The sequence below is a fragment of the Muntiacus reevesi genome, chromosome 2 (assembly GCF_963930625.1).
Source record: "Muntiacus reevesi chromosome 2, mMunRee1.1, whole genome shotgun sequence".
In the NCBI taxonomy this organism is placed as follows: Eukaryota; Metazoa; Chordata; class Mammalia; order Artiodactyla; family Cervidae; genus Muntiacus; species Muntiacus reevesi.
Window position 1 is genome coordinate 180,146,617 of NC_089250.1, and position 20,451 is coordinate 180,167,067.

The following is a 20,451-nucleotide window of genomic DNA, read 5'->3' on the forward strand; positions in this document are numbered from 1 at the left end:
TCAAAGTCATCCTCAAAGAGGTTGGAGTCAGCTTCTTCCAAACTCCATTTAGTGTCAATGAGTCCTGAGTCACAAAAGTTCTTAATGGCATCTAGGATGGTGACTCCTTTTCAGAAGGTTTTCAGTGACCCAGGTCCATCCAAGGAATCATTGTCTATGGCAGTTATAGCCTTAGGACATGTGTTTCTTAATTAATGACTTCAAAATAAAAAATTATCTTTGATCCTTGAGCTGCAAAATGTATGTTGTGTTAGCAGGCATGAAAATAACGTTAATCTCATTGTTCATCTCCATCAGAGCTCTTGGGGGACCAGGTGCATTGTCAGTGAGCAGTAATACTAATATTTTGAAAGGAATTTGAATTTTTTCCCCTGAGCAGTAGGTGTCAACAGTGGGCTTATAATACTCAGTAAATCATGTTGTAAACAGATGTGCTGCCATCCAGATTTTGTGGCTCCATTTATGGAGCGCAGGAGGGTAGATTTCACCTAATTCTTAAGGGCTCTAGGATTTTCAGATGGTCAGTGAGCATTGGCTTCAACTTAAACTCACCAGCTGCACTAGCCTTTGGCAAGAGAGTCAGCCTGTCCTTTGAGGCCAGGCCCTGACTGCTCTCCAGCTCTGAGAGTTCTAGGTGGCTTCTTCCAATAGAGGCTGTCTTGTCTGCATAGAAAATCTTTTATTTGGTGTAGCCAGCTTCATTAATTGGCTCAGCTAGATCTTCTGGATACCTTGCCGCAGCTCCTACATCAGCACTTGCTGCTTCACCTTGTACTTTTTTGTCATGGAAGCAGCTTCTTTCCTTCAGCCTCATGAACCTACTTCTGCCAGCCTCAGGCTTTCCTTCTGCGCCTTCCTCCCCTCTCTCAGCCTTCATAGAATTGAAGAGAGTTAGGGCTTTGCTCTGGGTGAGGCTTTCATTTAAGGGAATGTTGTGGCTGATCAGATTTTCAGTCTAGACTAAAACTTTCTCCACATCAGCAATAAGGCTGTTTGACTTTCTTACCATTCATGTGTTCACTGAAGGAGCACTTTTAATTTCCTTCAAGAACTTTTCCTTTGTCTTCACAACTTGCCTATTTGGTGCAAGAGGACTTTTGACATGTCTTCCTCACTAAATTTAATCATCTTTGTTGTTGTTCAGTCACTAAGTCATGTCTGACTCTTTGCAACCCCATGGGCTACAGCATGCCATGCTTCCCTGTCCTTTACTATCTCCCTGAGTTTACTCAAACTCATGTCCACTGAGTTGGTAATTTCACCCAACCATCTCATCCTCTGTTGTCCCCTTCTCCTCCTGCCCTCAGTCTTTCCCAGTGAGTTGGCTCTTTGCATCAGGTGGCCAAAATATTGGAAAAAACTTTAGGGTCAGCATCAGTCCTTCCAATGAATATTCAGGGTTGACTTCCTTTAGGATTGACTGGTTTGATCTCCTTGCGTCCAAAGGACTCTCAAGAGTCTTCTTCAGCACCATAATTCAAAAGTGTCAATTCTTCAGCACTCAGGCTTCCTTATGGTCCAGTCATCTTTAGCTTTTGCTTTAAAGTGAGAGATGTGCAACTCTTCCTTTCACTTGAACACTCAGAGGCCATTGTAGAATGATTGAATAATTGGTCTAATTTCAGTATTGTTGTATCTCGGGGAACAGGGAGGCCTAACAAGAGGAAGAGAGCTGAAGGATAGCAGGTCGGAAACAAATGTTGATCCATTAGGTTCATAGTCTTATAGAGGTACAGGTTGTGGTCTCAGAACAGTTAACAGTAGTGACATCAAAGATCACTGATCACATATCACCATAACAAATGCAATATTCAAACATTTTAATTATTATTAAGAGAATTAATTAAATTAATATTTAATTAATATTAAGTAAATATTACTACTAAAATGTGACATGGAGGCCTGAAGTGACAAAATGCTGTTGAAAAATGGTGCCGACAGACTTGGTGCAGGGTTGTTTCAATTTGTAAAAGGCACCAATACCTGTGAAGTGCAATGAGACGAGTCTGCCTCTATTAGAAGAAGAAGCTTCAACTTGTGAGGGATGTGCTAAAGATGTCAATGCAGTTTAGAGCAGTGGGGGCTGAGACCATGAGGTCCCAGGATGTATAATAAAGCTGTCATCATGTGGACCAGGCAAACCCCTGGGCAGGCATGACCCCGGAACAGTGAACCACACAGCCTGGAGGCGGCAGGGTCAGCCGCTGCTCACCCCTCAGGTCAGTCCCAGTGGGTGAGGTGGCCACACACCTGTGGAGAGTGGGCAGAGGACCCTAGCTGTGCCCTGCCCCGAGGCCTTGCTAAGAGTCTGATCTCAGTTGGGAAGAGGAGGTCGGTGGCCTCAGCAGACGCAGGTTTAAGAATCACCAGCACCGCATAGCCATGACTGCCCTTCTATTTGCCCACCTTTCCTTGGCCTAGCATTGTGCAGCCATGACTGCCGTTATCATTTGCTTGTCGTTCCTCAGCTAATTGGTAGTCGCGTGTGTGACTGTCTTTCCAAGACCATCAGTGCCTAAGTGTGGTCACAGGCTGATTCTGGACACCCGCCTTCCATCCCACCCACCAACCATAGCCGCCTGTGTCAGCCTGAGTGAATCCAGCCCTGTGCACATAGCAGTAAAGGGACGAAGCCCTTCATGTGCCCCCCACCACCCTTTTGTGCCACGGGCTCCACACACATGGCAGTGTGAGGTCTCTCAGCCCCTGGTGCAGGGTCTCAGGACACTAACGAGGTTTTCTTTTTCATTTTGTTTTATTTAAAAAATTAGAGATGAAATTGACATTAATTATTTTGCAGTGAACATTCAGTGACATTTAGTATATCAGTGTCATGCAGTTATCACCTCTATTTAGTTTAAAAGTATTTTATTACCTCAGAAAGAAGTCCTGAACCATTAGCAGTTGCCCCTCATTCTCCCCTCTGGCAACCACTAGTCAGCTTTCTATCTTTATATTTACCTGTTCTAGATATTTCTATAAAAGGAATCATGTAACAGGTGATCTTTTTCTCTAGCTTATTTTACTGGGCATAATGTTTTCATAGAAAAGCTATGACCAACCTAGGCAGCATATTAAAAAGCAGAGACATTACTTTGCCAACAGAAGCCCATCTAGTCAAAGCTATGGTTTTTCCAGTAGTCATGTATGGATGTGGGAGTTGGACTATAAAGAAAGCTGAGTGCCAAAGAATTGATGCTTTTGAAATGTGGTGTTGGAGAAGACTCTTGACAGTCCCTTGGACTGCAAGGAGATCCAACGAGTCAATCCTAAAGGAAATCAGTCCTGAATATTCATTGGAAGGACTGATGCTAAAGCTGAAGCTCCAATACTTTGGCCACCTGATGCAAAGAACTGACTCATTGGAAAAGACCATGATGCTGGGAAAGATTGAAGGCAGGAGAAGGGGACAACAGAGGATGAGATGGTTGGATGGCATCAACAACTCGATGGACATGAGTTTGAGTAAACTCCAGGAGTTGGTGATGGACAGGGAGGCCTGGTGTGCTGCAGTCCATGGGGTTACAGAATTGGATATGACTGAGCAATTGAACTGAACTGAAAGTTTTATCCACATTGCAGTGTGTACTGGTACTTAGAAAAGAAATATTTATTTGGTTGAGTTGGGTTTTAGTTGCAGCACATGCAATCTTTAGTTGTTGCATGAGAACTCTTAGTTGCAGTATGTGGAATCTAGTTTCCCAGCCAGTGATCGAACCTGGGCCACCTGCATTGGGAGCATAGAATCTTATTAGCCACTAGGCCACCAGGGAAGGTCCCTGAGTTAATTTTTGAATATGGTGTGAGGTAAGGGCCCAACCTCATTCTTTAGCATTTAGATCCATTTTTCCCAGCATCATTTGAAAAGACTATCCTCTTTCCACTGAATTGTCTTGGCACCCTGTCAAAGACCATTTGACCAAACATGTGAGGGATTCTCTAGGCTCTGCTTTCTATTCTGTTGATCTGTGTGTCTATTTTTGTACTATTACCAGTTTTGATTACTTTGTATTAAGTTTTAAAATCAGGAAGTGTGAGTCCTTCAACTTTCTTCTTTTTCAAGGTTGTTTTCATTATTTGGGGCCCTTGCAATTCCATGTGGACTTGAGGATTGACCTTTATATTTCTATAAAACAGGCCAGTGGAATTTTGATAGAGATTCATCAACTAAGTAGATATTTTACTAGTACTGTCATCTTAACAGAATTAAGTCATCAAAGCCATGGACATAGATGCTTTTCACTTTTGTACTTTTCAGTGTAGAAGTCGTTCACCTCCTTGGTTATATTTATTCTTAGGTATTTGATTCTTTTGGATGCTCTTGTAAGTGGTATTGTTCCCTTAGTTTCTTTTTCAGATTGTTCATTGCAGGTATAGAAACACACCTGATTTTTGTATGTTGATCTCATACCCTGAATCTTTGCTTAGTTTATTAGCTCCAGTAGTATTTTTGTGGATCACTGGACTTTTCTGTATATAAGATTATATCATCTGTGAATATAGTTTCACTCCTTCCTTTCCAATTTCAAAGCCTTTTAATTATTTTTCTTGACTAATTGCTCTGGCTCGATCTCTAGTACAGTGTTGAAAAGCAGTGGTGCAAATGGGCATCCTTGTTTTGGTGTTGATCACAGAGGTAAAGTTTATAGTCTTTCACCATTGAAGATGACATTAGCTGTGGGTTTTTCATGAATGTTTGTTATGTGTAGAAGTGCCCTTCTCTTCCTAGTTTTCTGAGTGGTTTTATCATGAGAGCAAATGACTATCTTACATCAATTGAAAGAATTTTTTTTTCCCCCTGCACCTATATTCTGTTACTGGAGAAGGAAATGGCAATCCACTCTAGTATTCTTGCCTGGAGAATCCCATGGACAGAGGAGCCCTCCTGGCTGCAGTCCACGGGGTCACAAGAGTCGGACACAACTTGGTGATTAAACCACCACCACCACCACCATGTTCTGTTAATGTGGTTATTAACATTGATTGATTTTATGTTGGACGACTCTGGCATTCCTGGGATAAATCCCACTCGGTCATGGCATATAATTCTCTTAGCATGCTGAGAGACTTGTTTTGCTAGTATTTTGTTGAGGATTTTCATTATAAATAATTCTGGTAACAGAATTATGTCTGTTCATAAAGGATACTGGTGTCTTTGTCTGCCTTTGTTACCAGAGTAATACTGGCCTCATGAGTTAGGAAGTGTTCCCTCCGTTCCTGATTTTTTTTGGAAAGAGTTTGGGAAGGATTTATGTTAACTTTTCTTTGAATTCTTGGGAGAATTCTGTAACAAAGCCATCTGCTTCAGTCTTTTTCTCTACTGGGAAGTTTTGATTACTGATTCAATCGTCTTACATGCAATAAATCTCTTTAATTTCCTATTTCTTCTTGAGTCACTTTGAGCATTTTATGTCCTTAGGAATTTGTCTCATCTAGGTTACCTGATTTGTTGGCTACATTTGTTCATACTATTCTCTTGTAATCCTTTTTATGTCTGTGATGTAGATAGTAATGTCCCACTTAGCTTTTTTGATTATAGTTATTTGTATCTTCTCTTTTTGTCAGTAAAAGCTACTGTTTTGTCAATTCTGTTGATTATTTTAGGAACTTTAAAGGTTAAGTTTTCTGACATGTGAGTTCTACCTTTGGAACTGAGTCCCTGAGCACAAAGGTCCATGGTGTCGTCAGGCCGCAGGATATAGGGTAGGAGCGGATCTTGGGGACAGGTTGTCATGATGCTGAGCAAGGGAACCTCTCAGCAGAGGGATGCAAGTAGCCTTCTCGGAATTCAAGTGTCCTTCATACTAGAATCTGTTCACTTCTGAAAGGGGTGTTGACCCAGCATGCTGGAGGTGTGGGGGGTGAGGGGTGCTAGGAGTGACAAACAGGCCTTGGCCCCTGGGCGGCCTCCAGCGGGGCCGTCGAGACAGGCAGCCAGGCACTGAGGACCGCTCAGGCTTCCCCATCTCCACGGGCTGTTCTAAAAACTGACAGCCTCAGCAGATGGTCCTGCCCCTGTGGGGCCACAGGCTGGTGTTTGCTGGCCCTGTCCCTCCAGAGTCGGCAGCCTAAGAGCGCAGAGCGTTGGGCCATCCCTGCGCAGATGTGGCAGCCTGGGGAAAGGAGGGCTGGATCTGACTGAGGGTGGGCTTGGCCTCAGCATTTATCATCTCAGAGAGAAGACCTTCTGGTGAAGGGATGACGCCCGGAGGCCCTTTGATGGAGGCAGGCTCTCACACACCCTGCTCATGGGGACAGGACCTGTGCCGAGCCTTTTGCTTCATCCTCAACCAAGAGGGAGGCGGTGGGTCCTCCCTGAGACAGGCCCCCATCTGAGCCCCCAACCAGGCTCAGTGGGTCACCTGAGCTTAGCTGCTGCTTGGTGACCGGAGGCCCAAGTCCTGTCCTGGAGCAAGAGTGCAGGGCCCCCAAGTTGGAGAACTGGGGGGAGGTGTGGGGCTGGGCCTGGGCGTTGCGACCATCACCACATAGACCCCCATTCAGACTGTGGCAGCCACAGGGGCAGAGCGCTCTGCGGGGAGAAGCCCCCAGATCGGGTGGGGGTCTCAGCGAGGGTCAGCCTGTCAGGCACAGGTTTCCATGGGGCGGCAGCTCGAGAGTGGGTGGGAAGAACTGACCTTAAACTTCCAGTCTCCTAGAGGGTCAGTGCCCGGGCCACGCTCTGCCCACTTCACTTGCGAGCAGGCCGCCCCTTCCTGTGTTCTGAGAATACCTCTGCCCCTGCCTTGAGCGGACTCCTGGTTTTAGAAGGTGAACCTAGGACCCTGTGCAGCGGCCTGTGCCTGATAGAAATTCAGTTCCCAACCTGCATCTGAGTTTCTTGTCGAGGAGGGCGGACCCTCACCCACCAGGACCCCCAGGACTCAGTCGTCTGTCCCAGAAGGGGTGAGCCAAGCCACCACCTCATGTCCCTGCCCCCCTGACCTCCCCATCAACAGCTGACTGTCCTGACACTGGACAGAGGCAGCCTCGATTGGAGGAGACACACGTGTCTGGGCCTTTCTCTTGCATCAGGTTGACAGTGTGTCCAGCACTGGGGAGCCAGCCTGAGCCCCCTGCCAGCCCGTGTGTGACCAGGAGCAGCCTGGAGTCGAGCAGAGGCAGGAGAGATGGCCCTGAGTGTTGTGAGCACCGCGAGCTCCCAGTGCAAAGGCCCTGCGGCCCCACGTGGCTGGTGGGCGAGCAGGGGAGAGGCATGGTGACGGGTGGAGACCCCAGGTTCAGGCTTAGTGAGGCGGGCCCTAGGACGGCTTTGCAGGAGGGTGGGGTCTGACTGTCCTCGACAGGAGGGTATGGGTCTCAGGATAGGCTCTGAAGGTCGGGGTGGGGTTGCTTCTGACCAGTGGGGACCCCTCGGGGACCTGAGCCTCTGGAGGCATGGGCAGGTCTGAGGGGGCCCTTGATTTGTTAGTGGGCCATGCACCCACCCTGACTGCATCTGGGACGTCCCCTGGGGCAAGAGGATGCCGCGGGTTCCTGGGCCACCTTCTTGCTGTCACTCCTGTCAGTGGCTCCACCCGTGGCTCTGCCCAGCCTGCAAGTCTGAGCATCACCGTCTGTGTGTGTCCTAAGAGGTCCCAGGAATCTTGGGACCAGCATGGCTGGACCGAGGCCAAGAGAAGAGCCCACACCAGGGGTGCCGAGTCCTGCGGCCTCCCCAGCCTGATCCCTGGGTGGCGCTGAGCCCAGAGTGTGGTGGGCAGGCCTGGCAGGGCGGGGATCCACCACGGCTCCTGGCAAGGAGGCCACCTGTGGTTCTGGGGCTAGGGGGCCACCCCGAGCCAAGACAGTCTCTTCAGGCCCCCTGCCCGTCCTGGGCCCCACAGGGGCACCCCTGGTGCTCCCACCCACTGGCAAGGTCCCCAGGACAGCCCCCCGGGAAGGGCCCAGGCACGGCGGGCCAGTGGTATCTCCGTGTAACCGTCATGGGCAGACGTGCTGGCTCCAGGCTCCGTGTCTGAGGCCCCGTCTGTCCCGTGGTAGACACAGGGCTCCTGTTTGCCTGCGAGCAGAACACGGCCTCTCTGTTGGCACCTGGGCCGGCCGGCCCCCAGGCGGGCGGGGGGGCTCTGCACAGACTCATGCTTGTGCCCACCTCAGTCTGGCCTCCTGGCCCAGACCAGCTTGTTCTCGCGGGGACCCTCCGCGTTGCGGCAGGCGCTGTGGATGGCTGGGGGGGCAGGTGTCCACTCACTGCTGACGTCAGGCTGTGGAGGTTCTGGGCTGCAGCCCAGGAGGGTCGCCAAGCAACACACCGTTAATCCAGTTCCACCTGAAGCGAGCAGGCCACAGATCGGCTGCCCTGGAGAACCCCGCACCCCAGCACCTGGGCCAGGGCTGACCGCTCTGCTGTGCCCCCCTCCCAGGTCAGGGTCAGGGAGCAGGAGGCTCCAGCATGAGACCGGACGCATGGTCACAGGTTGGGGGAGGACCTTGATCAGGGTTGGTGGGGGTAGCCTACCCAAGGACAGAGGCCCTGTCCACACCCCTGGGTGTTGGTCACTGCAGGGGAGAGTGGGTGCTGGGGTGGTGGGCTCTGAGGGGAGCCCCAGCTTCTCCCACACAGGCGCCTCCTGCATGCAGTGGGAACCCACTCAGGAGCAGAAAGGAGAGGCAGGGTTTCCTCCCAGCCACACCAGCACACGACGTGCTGGGCTGAGGACCAGCCTGCTGGTGCCAAGGACCCAGAGTGGGTGCTGTGGACACAGCTGGGGGCAGAGGCCATGTGGGCAAGTGGTCCTGGGGCTGACTGGAGCTGCGAGCAGCACTGGGACCGTGTCTGGGGGCCTGGTGACTGGGAGCGCAGCCAGGGTGGGGGGCCTCAGGAGCCCCTGGTGAACCGTGACGTGGGGCGCATGGAGACAAGGAAGCACGGACCCCCGCCTGGGCCAGCAGCCCCTGCTCTCTGGTCCTGCTTCCCCACACACCCTTGTAGATGGAGACCCTCACTCAGAGCAGCCAGCCGCTGTCCTCCTGCTTTATTTCCCGGCACGAGCCCTGGGCCGCCTCTACTCAGGTTCCGGGAACGGCCACTCCCGGGACGTGAAGTAGCCCCGCAGGTCCTGGAGGTTGAGAGGCAGGAAGTAGGGGCCGAGCCGCCTGCGGATCCACCACTTGCCCTCGGCTGCGTGCCTGCCCCCGGGGCGGCTGAACTTGTACCTGTAGTGCTCTCCTCGGACCCACCTGCAAGGCGAGGGCAGCGGGCAGCCTTGGCCCCTGAAAGCCCTGGGTGCAGAGCTGGGCTGTGCCCGGCCAGGAGCAGCCAGAGGCCCAGCCCGTGATGGTGGGCGGGGGGGGGTGGTCGGAAGCAGATGGGCCAAGCCTCAGGGCCTGCGGACTGAGCCCACGGTCCTCAGTGGGTGTGTGGGGCCTCGGGATTGCTGTGTCCAGGCCTGGTTCTGGGCTGGGCCGGCCCCCAGGGCAGAGCTCTGCATTTAGGGGAGAAGCCCTGAGGGGTAGCCGAGGCTGCAGCGGGGGCCTGTCTGGCAGGAGCATCTCACCTGGGGGGGGCCCGGCCCTCAAAGGGGTTGTGGGCCAGCAGGGACAGGGCCTGCGCATCGTTGGCCAGGAGCTTGCCCGCCAGGTGGATGATCCACTCGTTGTGCTCGTAGGTCTGGGGGTGAGGAGAGGACGGGGTAGGGTGGGGTGCAGACAGCTCAATGTCTGCAGCCACCACCCCCACTCTGAGAGCCCCCATGTGTGTGCACCCCGCCCCTCCCTCCTGACAGCTGCCAGCCTTCAGGCTGTTGGCCTGGGGGCCCTGACTCAGTGAACTCGGCGGTCAGCTCTCCTGAGTGGGGGTTTTCCTGGGGGCCTGTATCCTGTGGTGTTGGTCCTTCCTATTCTTGCCGCCTGCTTGCTCTCCTGGGCGCCTGACCCCCTGCTGTCCTGTCCTCAGGGACCTGGGTGGAGCGGGGCCGGGCCTGGCTTTGTCACCGGCAGGACCAGCAGTCCCAGGCATGTGACTGAGCCTCCTGGAGGCTGTTGTCCTGGGCAGGGGGCACAGTCCTGCTGGTTTGCTTGGGTCTGAGCGAAGGCTCCATGGATGCTGGCTGCGTTGTTGCTGGCCACGCCTGCCTTGTTTGCTCTGGGGGAAGCACTCTGAGAAGCCAGCAGGGAGGCCCAGCTTTGGGGGGGCCCTGGCAGGTTCCCATGGGCCACGCCCCAGCACGGACTCCCTGGCCTCATCCTGTGTCTGCGAGGCCTCTCCACCGAGGGCCTTACCTGGAAGGCCGCGAACCACATGAGCCAGTCCAGGCGGTGGTGGTACGGTGAGATGAGGCAGGGGCGCCGCCTCAGGTCCCCGGGCTTGCATTTGAACTCGTAGTCCTCCCAGGCGGCATCGGGTGCGCTGGCGTTGGCGCTGGCCGTGCCCTGCAGGATGACCTCTGTGCGTTCCCTGGTGATGCTGGCGGGGACGGGAAGGGGCCATGTCAGGGCTGAGCCTCCCCACTCTGACCCCCAACCCAAGCAGGCCACAGTAAGGCTGGGGGTGCAGGCGGGGGCTGGCCGTATATGCCTGTCTACCCCGGGGTCTCAGTGGCCCTGAGGTACCTGCCGAAGGCCCCATACGTGTTGACGATCCGGAGCGGGTTGAAGGAGCTGTTCATGACCTGCCGGGGGCTCAGCAAGTTGAGGACCACGGGGATGCTGAGCCAGGCCACCAGAACACCCAGCACCAGGTTGACTGTGCTCCGTGCCACGCAGCCTGCTGGGAGGGGGCACAATGAGTGGGCTGCGACCCCCAGGCCTGGCCTCTCTGCGGACCCTTGGGCCCACGGAGACCAAGAGAGGTACAGCTGGTCCCTCAGGGAGCCTGGGAAGGGCTCCCACCACGTGCAGCCCCCTTCTCCCTGAGCCTGGGATACCTTCCAGGCTGATGTGGGAACATGGCCACTCCTCTCAGCCCCCCTCCAGCCCCCAAGCTGTCCCAAGACCTGGGCTGGAGCAGTAGCAACTGAGGTCACTGTGCTGGGGACCAGGACACACGTCCATACCAAGCAGACGAAAGTGACCCTGCCCAGGCGTGGAGACGCTGCTCTGTCTCCCAGGCCACTGGGGTGGGCACGGGGCTGGGTGCCATAGCCTCCCCGGTTGACTGGCATCAGACACAGGGACCACCTGGGCTCCCCAGCCACACCCACCTTCCAGTGTCACCCACCGCGCGTCCGCGGGGCCCCAGCCCCTCGGGCCTCCTCCTCCTGAATCTTCAGGACTTGGTCCTTGAGGCGGCCAGGCCCCGAGGGAAACAGGCCGCCCAGGGTGGCATCATCAAAGCAGGCGAGGCTGGGCACGATGGTCAGCCAGTTCAGGAAGCTCAGGTTCCCGCTGATGATGAGGACCACCTGCAGGGAGACGGGCTCCAGCCGCTGCACCTCACAAGCCGTGGTGACGCACGGGCTGGGGTCACGCCCTCCCCGAAGCCTGTGCTGATCCCCTCCCCACCCAGGCCGCTCGCCCGGCCTCCCTCAGACTGGCCCGGGGATGCCCATGTCCCATATGACCTCAGAGGTGAGCACTGCCCTGCGCCTCTGGTGAGACCCCTCCTGTTGACCCCAAGTCTGGCCTTGGCCCTGTGCGGAGGCTGCTGGGGTTCTCAGCTGCACAGCCGGGCGAGGACAAGTCTGTGGCAGCTGTCACCGTGACTGGTGAGCAGCAGGCCCGGGGCGGCTTCCTCAACAGCCAGCCCCAGGGCCCTGCAGCTTGTCCTTCACTGGGGCAGGGTCTGGATGGGGCTCCTGCTGCTCCCCTGGACCAGGATTTGGGAGTGCGCTGGTGCACGCGCCTGTGCCAGCCCGGCTTCCACCACGGAGTGACCAGGCATGAGGCTGGTCCTGAGCCCGGGTTTCCCCCGGACAGGCGACCTGCAAGGTCAGCCTGCACCTGGATGCAGTTTAGCCAGACCCTGTCTTCGTGAACCTCCCGGTGCTGTCTGCCAGGTGGCTGCCCGAGTGTCTGGTCACTGCCCCTCCTGAGAAGCCTCCATGGGCCCAGCTTTCAAATTAGTTTTTTGGGAAAGGTGTGAGATAAGGGTCATACTGGCTCTGCTCTGGTCCAGGTTCTGCCCCTGGGGGAGGTGGGCCTCAGATCCATGAGGAAGCAGGGGCTCTGGGGCCACGGGTTCTCAGGTGTGGGAAGTCCATGTGGAGGTGTCTACAGGGAGACACCGCCTTAAGCACTGCCTCAGAAAAGGGGAAATGACACCAGGAGCTGCAGGTCAGCAAAGTAGAAGGAAATGGGGACCAGTAGCACCAGCAAGTAAACAGACCCTCAGTGATAGCAGACCTTCAGTGACTGCAGAGCAGACCTTCAGTGACTGCAGACCCGCAGTGCCCATGGCGCAGTCACCATGGTGATGAGAGGAGTAAGGAGGATTTCATCAAGTTCTGCTGTCCAACCAGATGAACACATTTCTGCAGAGCAGTCAGACCCAGACAGGCTGACAGCCCCCAAGTAGCAGAGTGACCGAGTGCCCACCCAGGTCGCTTGCATGCATATCTGCCACCAGTGGGCCCCTCTGCTTCATGGGTCCGGACTGAGTGGGCTGTTGAGGGAGGAGGTGAGACCATAGGCCCAGGCCGGAGCTGTATGGCCAGGCGAGGCTCAGGTGATACTCGCTCCTTGATTTGGCATTAAAGCTGCGTCTCCAGCCTGGTGACAGGGAGAGCGTGTGGTCACGGGTGCCAGCCTGAGCCAGGTGCAGCGGGGAGCTGGGTTCTGATGAGTCAGTTCCGTGCACCACAGCGGGGTTTCGTGGGGCGTGATGTGAGATGTGTAGCTCTCCCTGGATTATTTTGGGTTTTTTTTTGGCTGTGCTGCACAGAGTGGGGGATCCTAGTCCCCCGACTCGGGATTGAACCCGTGCCCCCTGCAGTGGAAGTGTAGAGTCCGAACCACTGGCCCACCAGGGAAATCTCTCCTTGCATTACTCTGGAAAACTAGTTTTCCTGGTTCTGAGCTTAAAGATAGTTTCTGTGTTTCACTGTCTAGGATGTTAACAAACCCCGGTGCCCAAAGTGGCCCCACCTGCGTCTGCCCTGGGCTGGTGGTCTCTCCTGCAGCCACATCTGGCCCCTTGAGGTCTCTAGACCTCTGGTCTTGAGTTGGCAGGGCTGCTCGGGGCTGACAGGGCTCTGCCCTGGGGTTTGCTGAGACCATGGGCTCCTGAGGGTCTGGGCTGGGGTGCCGGTAGGCCCTCCACCACCACGGGGGCGGCAGGGGTCGTGTGGCCTGGGCCCAGCTCCCCTTGGGCAGACCTCGTCTCCAGACCACCAAGTCCTTAGATGCTCCACTGGTCCCTCCTCTGTGTCAGCGTGGGCTTAGGGGAACTGGCCCTTTACCCCTCCTGACACCCCCACCAATGCATTGTGCTTGGGGGTGGGCTGGTCAGCTGGGTGGGGCTCTGTTCTCTCCATGGCTTAGCTGTGCCATGGTAAGTAAGGATTGGAGATGGAGGGTGAGGACAGGCCAGTCCCCAGGGGTCTGCCATCCTGGTGCAGCTGTGGGGCCACATGGAGTGGCAAGCCCTCTGCTTACTGCCCAGTTCCCCAGCAGCAAGAGCTGGGGAGAAGCCCCTGGTGCACCACAGCCTCCATCGCGAAGACACCTCTGGGTCTGGCCCTGGGGGCCCTGCCAGCGTCCCGCAGCCCTTGAGAAGGTGCGGGGAGCAGCCGGCCCTATCCACCATCACACTGCCCGCGGGCCTGGTGCCTGCTCAGGCTGTGGCTGATGTCATGGAGGTTAGAAAAAGCCGAACGTGGTGGGAGGTCAGGACAGGAGTCTGGGATGTGAGGTGTGTCTTTGCGTGGACCAGGAGCCATGGGGCTGGTGAGGGCCTGGTCCACGTCAGGATAGGAGGTCCAGCCGGGCCCACAGCAAAAGCTGACCACTGGGCCTGCAGGGTCTCTCCCTGGCAGAGCATGGGGGTCCGAGGTGGGGTTGGTGCGCCTCCCCAAGTAGACAACAGGCCGTCCCTGGAGAACTCGCAGAACCTTCCGGAACAGCTGTACAAACTGAGCGTGGGAGGAGGTGCGAGTGCTCACATCCTCAGCCCTCTCCTGGGGAACAAACGGAAACAAACAGAGCCAGGGACCCTTGGGGTCGCGGGCGTGGAGACGAGAGCAACGTGCAAATCCACAGTACCCAGTGCCACACCTGCGGAGGGCTGTGTGCCCGGGAGGCGGCCTTGCAGAGCCGGGGGCCATTGGTCCTCTCTGCTCTGGACAGCTGAGGCCTGGCCCCAGGAGGGCAGCAGAGCAGGCCTCAGAGAAGAGTCGCAGCCTGGGCCTGTCCTGGGCACTGTGTGGGTGGGTGAAGATGATGCTGGGACGTGCCTGGACCAAGGCTTCCAGGGCCTTGGGGGACAGAAGGTGAGTGCATGACTGGCCTTTGAGAGTGATGTCCAGGACCACAAGTTGGCATGACCTTTCAGGGTCCAACTCTGGCTCTTCTCTGCCCAGTGTCCCTGTGCCACCACTGTCTACCACTGTCCATCCGGGCAGCAGACCCAGAGCTGGGTGGAGACCCAGCCATGTGGCCTGGGAGCCACCTACCCCTGAACCCCCCAAGTCTGCATGGCCCCCACGGTGGAGGTGCCAGTGCCCTGGCCCGGGACACACTCAGCCAGGCTAGTCCAGTTAGACGGTCCTCATGCAAAAATGCCATGAGACATCACGTGCACTGGGAATAAACAAAGGCATTTTGAGGCTGCTGGGTCAAATGTCAACGTAAATACCTTCCCAAATCCTATTTTCAAGTAGCTGAACCCTTCCACCTGCAGCAGTATCCCAAACTTCCTTCAGTTATTTTTTTGTGACATGGCCATTTGCTTTTCCTTACCACTTGCCAGAGCTGGGCCCAGATTTCTGGAGAGAAACTAGTCAGTGAAACCTGAGGGATGCCAGGAATGCCCCTGCCACATTTACAGCCCTGAGAGGGTTCCAGTGGTCCCAGGCTGGTGAAAGCAGCTGAAGCAGCAACTCATTAATGCCCCCGCAGTCTCAAAAGTGATTCACGGTCACCCTGGTGACCATGCAGGCTGAGCAGACCTGGGTTCCCACGGAGGCGATGTGCTGGGCAGGTCCTCTGAGTTGCCTCAGGAGCGGGACCCATGTTCTCCATTGGCAGAGGAAGGGGGAGCCAGCATTGGGCATCCTGTGCCAGTGGAGGACCTTCCAGCATGAGGCTGTGTCCATGCTGCCGGACCTCAAGAGTGTTTGAGCCTCTGCCTGAGCTGAAGTGTGTGCACGGCAGGGATGTGGAGGAGTGCCCCTCGGCTCCGGGGGGTGTCCCTCCTCAGAGGCTGTTGGGAGTAAGGATCACCGGCCAGTCAGGGTTTTGCCCTACAGCCAAGTCCCGAATAAGCTGTGGTGCATCCAGACAGTGAAGTATCAGTCAGCAGTGTGATAAGCTCTCCACCCACAGACAGACACAAGCAACCTCAGCTGCCATCACTATGTAGAGACGCAAGTCTGTAAGGGTATTCTCTATACTCTTGGCTCAGTTTTTCTATAAGTCTAAAATTGTTCTTAAAAAGTCGGTTGATTAAAAGCAAAGTAGAGCTTAAAGTACTGGCAGCAAAAGCAGGTGGGTAGGGGAGGCCATGACGGCACATCGAAGCCACAGGACCATCATGGCGGCAAGGACAGGGATTCAGCATGTGCTCGCCTGAAAGAAACAGTATACTTGCTAATTAGGAGAGAGAAAAGAACGGAATGAGAAAAATCTCAGAGGAGAGCTAAACAAGGGCAAAGAGAAAATAAAGCTGTGGAAATAAGTGCACCTGCTGAAGTACAGGAGCTTTTCATTGAAAGAGCACCAGGCTGGCTGGAATAGAATCTGAGCATCATGAGTGACAACTCCCAAGGAAAGGACATAAATCCAGACTGCGAAATAGGAGACCACCACAGCTTGTTCCTTGACCAGGACGTCTGAAAGCAGATAAAATGGACAAATTCCAAGGAAAGTGTTTGCCATTAAAAAACCTACAGAAAACAGAGACCCTTCATATTCGGCAGCCACAAAAGGTTGTCAGTGGCCACACAGACCCTGCTCCGCCCACCACCCCCCGCCTGGGCCGGGTGGGGATGTTGGAACAACGGTTCCGTCCTATCTTCGAGGGTGAGCGCGAGACCCGGAGCAGAGCCAGACACGGCCAGCGTGGACAGAAAACCACTGACGAACCTCACTGACAGTGCGAAAAACCCAGACAAAACGGTAGCAAGTGTACCCAGGAATGTGTTGGCATATACACAGCATGACTTGAGTTTGATTCATCCTAGGAAGGTAACTGACTGTGGTTGCATTTTTGCTAAACCTCACCCACTCATGACTAAAAATACCCAAAACAAAAAGCACAAAACTTTTAGTAAACAAGAAACAAGAGAACTTGGCAGAAGCAGCCACAGTAAGCAACCAACCAAGCCACAGGCTCCCTCCTGCTGTGGGTCCCCTCCCCCCACTGGTTCCACGGAGCCCGTGTCTGGGGCAGCTCGGCACACGGGCCCCCACGCCGAGGAGCAGGAAGATGGGGGCCCGGTCCGGGGGGCGACGGGGCCCTGTGTGTCCACCCCCACAGGCGTGGCAGACGGGACATGGGAGCTGAGGCTCTCCGCGGCGTGGCTGCTCACCTGAAACAGAATCTGCAGGGCCCCGTGGATGATGCACATCCGCCGTCCGAGGAAGATGAAGAAGGGCACCAGCAGCTCCAGGAAGTGGTTGCTGAGCGTCTCGAAGCGGTGGAACCACCACGGGGAGCGGTGCAGGAAGTAGGCCACGGGGTTGGGCACCGGTTGTGTCTGTGGGCAGGCGGCGGCCCTGAGGTGCGCCCAGGGGACCCGCCCTCTGCACCCTGCTCCGTGCTCCCACTAGCGGCCCAGGAGGCCGAGGGGGCTCTGGGGCCGCCCGGGCCGGAGAGGCACCCCTCCAGCAGCTTGCACGGCCAAGTTGGCGCTCCTAGATTTCCTGTACTTCTGATGCCGACCCCTCAGGGACCCCCGAGGGCCCTGGTGACCAGGCGCTCAGAGATTGGGGGGGGGGCACCTGTGGTCACAGCGCTGAGATGCTCGGGCGCTGGCGAGCCCCCTGGGAAGGGACAGGGTGTGGGGAGGAGGCAGGACTGCAGGAGCTCACACGTGGAGTTCCTCTTGGAGGACATGTAGGCTGGGGGCGCGGGGTCCTGGCCCCACTTGTGTGTTCCTGGGAATGGACTCCACATGTGTGCGGGGTGGGCGGGCGCGGCAGGTCCCCAAGGCCCGAGTGTTGACTCAGCCGTGGCGCCGGCGCCCAGGGCCCAGCTGACGGGCCCTGTCCTCCCCGCACACGCGGCCATCCGCAGAGGGGCCAGCTGTGCCGATGACATGTGGGGCTGGGGTGGCCGCTGTGGACATCCAGCTGTCCGTGAAGGGCATGGTGCCGGGCGGGACACCAGGTTCCCGAGGCCCCAGACCCGGTGGACCCACAGCCCCACCAACTCGGAGTGCGCCTCTCCGTGTCTGTGCAGAGCAGGTCCAACAAGGGCGCTGGGGTCTGCTGTGCACTCCTTCTCTGGGGCCCTGTGTCCTTTGCACCCGCACGGCCCACACATGCACGCATACAGACAGTACGCTGCCATCCGCCATCAGAGGGAAGTGAGTGAGTGAAAGTCAGTCAGTCGTTTCCGACTGTTTGCAACCACATGGTCTATACAGTCCATGGAATCCTCCAGGCCAGAATACTGGAGTGGGTAGCCTTTCCCTTCTCCAGGGGATCTTCCCAACCCAGGGATTGAACCCAGGTCTCCCACATTGCAGAGGGAAGGGCTGGGCCAAAGATAAACTGTGCTCGCGGTGGTGACTCCTCCTGGACACGGCTTAGAGCCCAGCGAAAGGAAGCGCTCTCCTACAGCTGCCAACCATGTGGCCTGTGCTCCCTGGCCCTGGGTGTGGCTGCGGCCTGACCCTCTCCCTGCCCATCGTGGGTGTGACTCCCACGGGTTAGCTGTGGACGCTGAGGCGCCTGGGGTGCGGTGGGCACACGGAGATGCCGGTCAGAGTGCGCGGGCCAGGGTGCCTTGGAGGGGTGTGGTGTCCCGCTGGACACAGGTAGGTGGGGGCTCCAAGTGTGACGCCCCAGGGGAGGGCCACCAACCCCCCTGGGAGAGTGTCTTCCTGCTAACTTCTCAATTGGACACGATTTCCAACTTACAGAGAAGTAGTTTAGTTGCTCAGTCATGTCTGACTCTGCAACCCCATGGACTGTGGCCTGCCAGGCTCTTCTGTCCATGGGAATTCCCAAGCAAGAATACTGGAGTGGGTTGCCATTTCCTCCTCCAGGGGATCTTTCCGACCCAGGGATTAAACCTGCGTCTCCTGCATTGGCAGGCGGATTCTTTACCTCTGAGCCACCAGGGAAACCCACAGAGAAGTTACAAGAACAGTAAAGGAACCCGGATGCCCAGCTTCCCAGATGTCCCCCTTCTTCCAGCCCCTTCCTCCTTGGGTAGTTTTCTGTGCCTCCTAACACTGAGCTGTGATGACCCTGTGTGGGTCTCCTAGGAGCACAGTGGCCAGGATGCTCTTCTGCTTGTTGCCGATGATGTCCTGGTCATGAGAGCAGCCGGGGCCTGGGACCCCCAGGTCCTGCCTCTCTAGCCCCCCATCTGGGCACCAGGACCCCGACTCTGGGACCCCCATCTCCTGCCTCTCTAGCCCCCCATCTGGGTGCCAGGACCCCGACTCTGGGAACCCCATCTCCTGCCTCTCTAGCCCCCCATCTGGGCGCCGGGACCCTGACTCTGGGACCCCCAGCTCCTGCCTCTCTAGCCCCCCATCTGGGCGCCAGGACCCTGACTCTGGGACCCCCCACCCCCTCGGAGGGAGCAGGCTGAAGCCACCCCGGGGAAGGAAGACATCCCGCCTGACAGGTGGTGCCCAGACCGGGCGAGAACGACAGGGCTGGTTTGAGGAGCTCAGGCAAACGGGACTGAGCCGATGCCACTGAGGAGAAGGTTGTTCTGAGGCCAGATGCCCTCGGGTGAATCACGGAAAGACCACAGCGTGGGCCTGAGTGTGGTCAGCAGCAGCAGGGTGTCAGAGGGCCCGTCCTGAGGGGATGGTGGGCTCAGCATGCACTCATGCCCCTAACCCACCCTGGCCGCCCTGCTCACCTCATAGTGGAAGTCCATGCAGGTGAGGTCCCGCCAGCACCGGTCCCCTCGGATCTTGATCAGGCCCTGCAAGGATGGAGAGGACCATGAGCCACCCCTGGACAGACATGCAGAGGTGACGCAGAAGTGTAACTGCGAACAGTGTTCCCGGAGGGAATATTCAGTGTCTCAGGAGTAACAGCAAATGCAGGAAAAAGAAACACTCTCCTTTTTACAACGTCAGTTCTTCCTGTGTTTCTTTAAAACCCACCTTTTAGACCCTGAGCATCATCACAGTAATGCAACCGTGAGGTTTTAGAAAAGGCAAATTCATAAAGCACTAGAACACAGCCTGACTTAGAAATGCATGGAAGATGGGGGAGGGATGATGTCCCACTGGGCCTCAGAGAGAGTATCCACCCGCTGCTGACATGACGGGAAACACAGCACATGGGAGACCCCGGCACTCAGGGCACAGCATGCGGGAGAGCTCGGGCTCAGGGACTCCTGTGCTGCCCAGTCCACCGGGCAACCCGCTGCAGAGAGGGGCTCCTGTGGGCAAGCTTCCTGGCAGCCCCGCCGGTCTCCCTGCCAGGCAGTGGCCAGCATGCTGCTCTGCAGTGGCCAGGAAGGCAGTCGGCTCCCGTGCCTGCCACACAACTGTTCACCTGCCCTTGGGAATCACAGCTCCACCTGACCCCCACGTGGTCAGAAGCCATCTGTCCCCTGGCAGGAGTGAGGCTGTTGCTTGATGTGGAGGTTCAGCCCTGATGTCTGTCTCAAGGGACAGCTGCCCTGGAAGGTGAGAACCATGTCACAGAGACAGCAGACTACACGGGAAGGCCTCTGGGACAGTTGAGGGCTCTGAGCCAAGAGTGGACAGTGTGAGTCGCCCAACTTGTGGCGGCCGCGCGGCCAGCATGGCGGGATGCCTGCCCGGGAGACGAGACGTGCCCCACTCCGGCCTGGCCAGGAGCATGGCGCCCACAGGATGGGCCGAGGGCACAGCCAGCTCCTGGTCTGGGCCCCTGTAGGAGGTAGGGATGCCATGGCACCCGGAACAGACACAAGAAACAGTGGAGCCCTGCGGCAGCCACACCAGTGGCTTCCACGGTGAGGCCAAGTGGCCGTGTCCTGGCTGAGCTCGCAGGCCGGGTGTGAGTCCGCTATGCAGTCCAGCAGTGAGTTCATACATGTGTCCTGTGGAGGCCGCAATGCCCAACTGTCCTGGGCACCATCCTCACTGATGGCTGTCCCGCACCCCCCCCACCCCGGGGGCCTGGGTGCCCTGCAGTCAGGTGAAGCCA

At 56.5% G+C, this 20,451-nt stretch overlaps 1 protein-coding gene across 1 annotated transcript in view; it reads right to left on the bottom strand.

The window, feature by feature from the left end:
• Window positions 1-8,810: 8,810 nt before the first annotated feature.
• LMF1 (lipase maturation factor 1) overlaps window positions 8,811-20,451 on the bottom strand; it is a 47,002-nt gene continuing 35,361 nt past the window's right edge. Inside the window, exons 5-11 of the mRNA XM_065923960.1 lie at window positions 19,166-19,231; window positions 16,650-16,817; window positions 11,183-11,366; window positions 10,576-10,729; window positions 10,246-10,429; window positions 9,522-9,634; window positions 8,811-9,204 (exon numbers count right to left, since the gene is read on the bottom strand). Of these exons, the coding sequence (XP_065780032.1) occupies window positions 9,030-9,204; window positions 9,522-9,634; window positions 10,246-10,429; window positions 10,576-10,729; window positions 11,183-11,366; window positions 16,650-16,817; window positions 19,166-19,231 (1,044 nt within the window). The 3' untranslated portion in view covers window positions 8,811-9,029. The remainder of the gene's footprint in view (window positions 9,205-9,521; window positions 9,635-10,245; window positions 10,430-10,575; window positions 10,730-11,182; window positions 11,367-16,649; window positions 16,818-19,165; window positions 19,232-20,451) is intronic.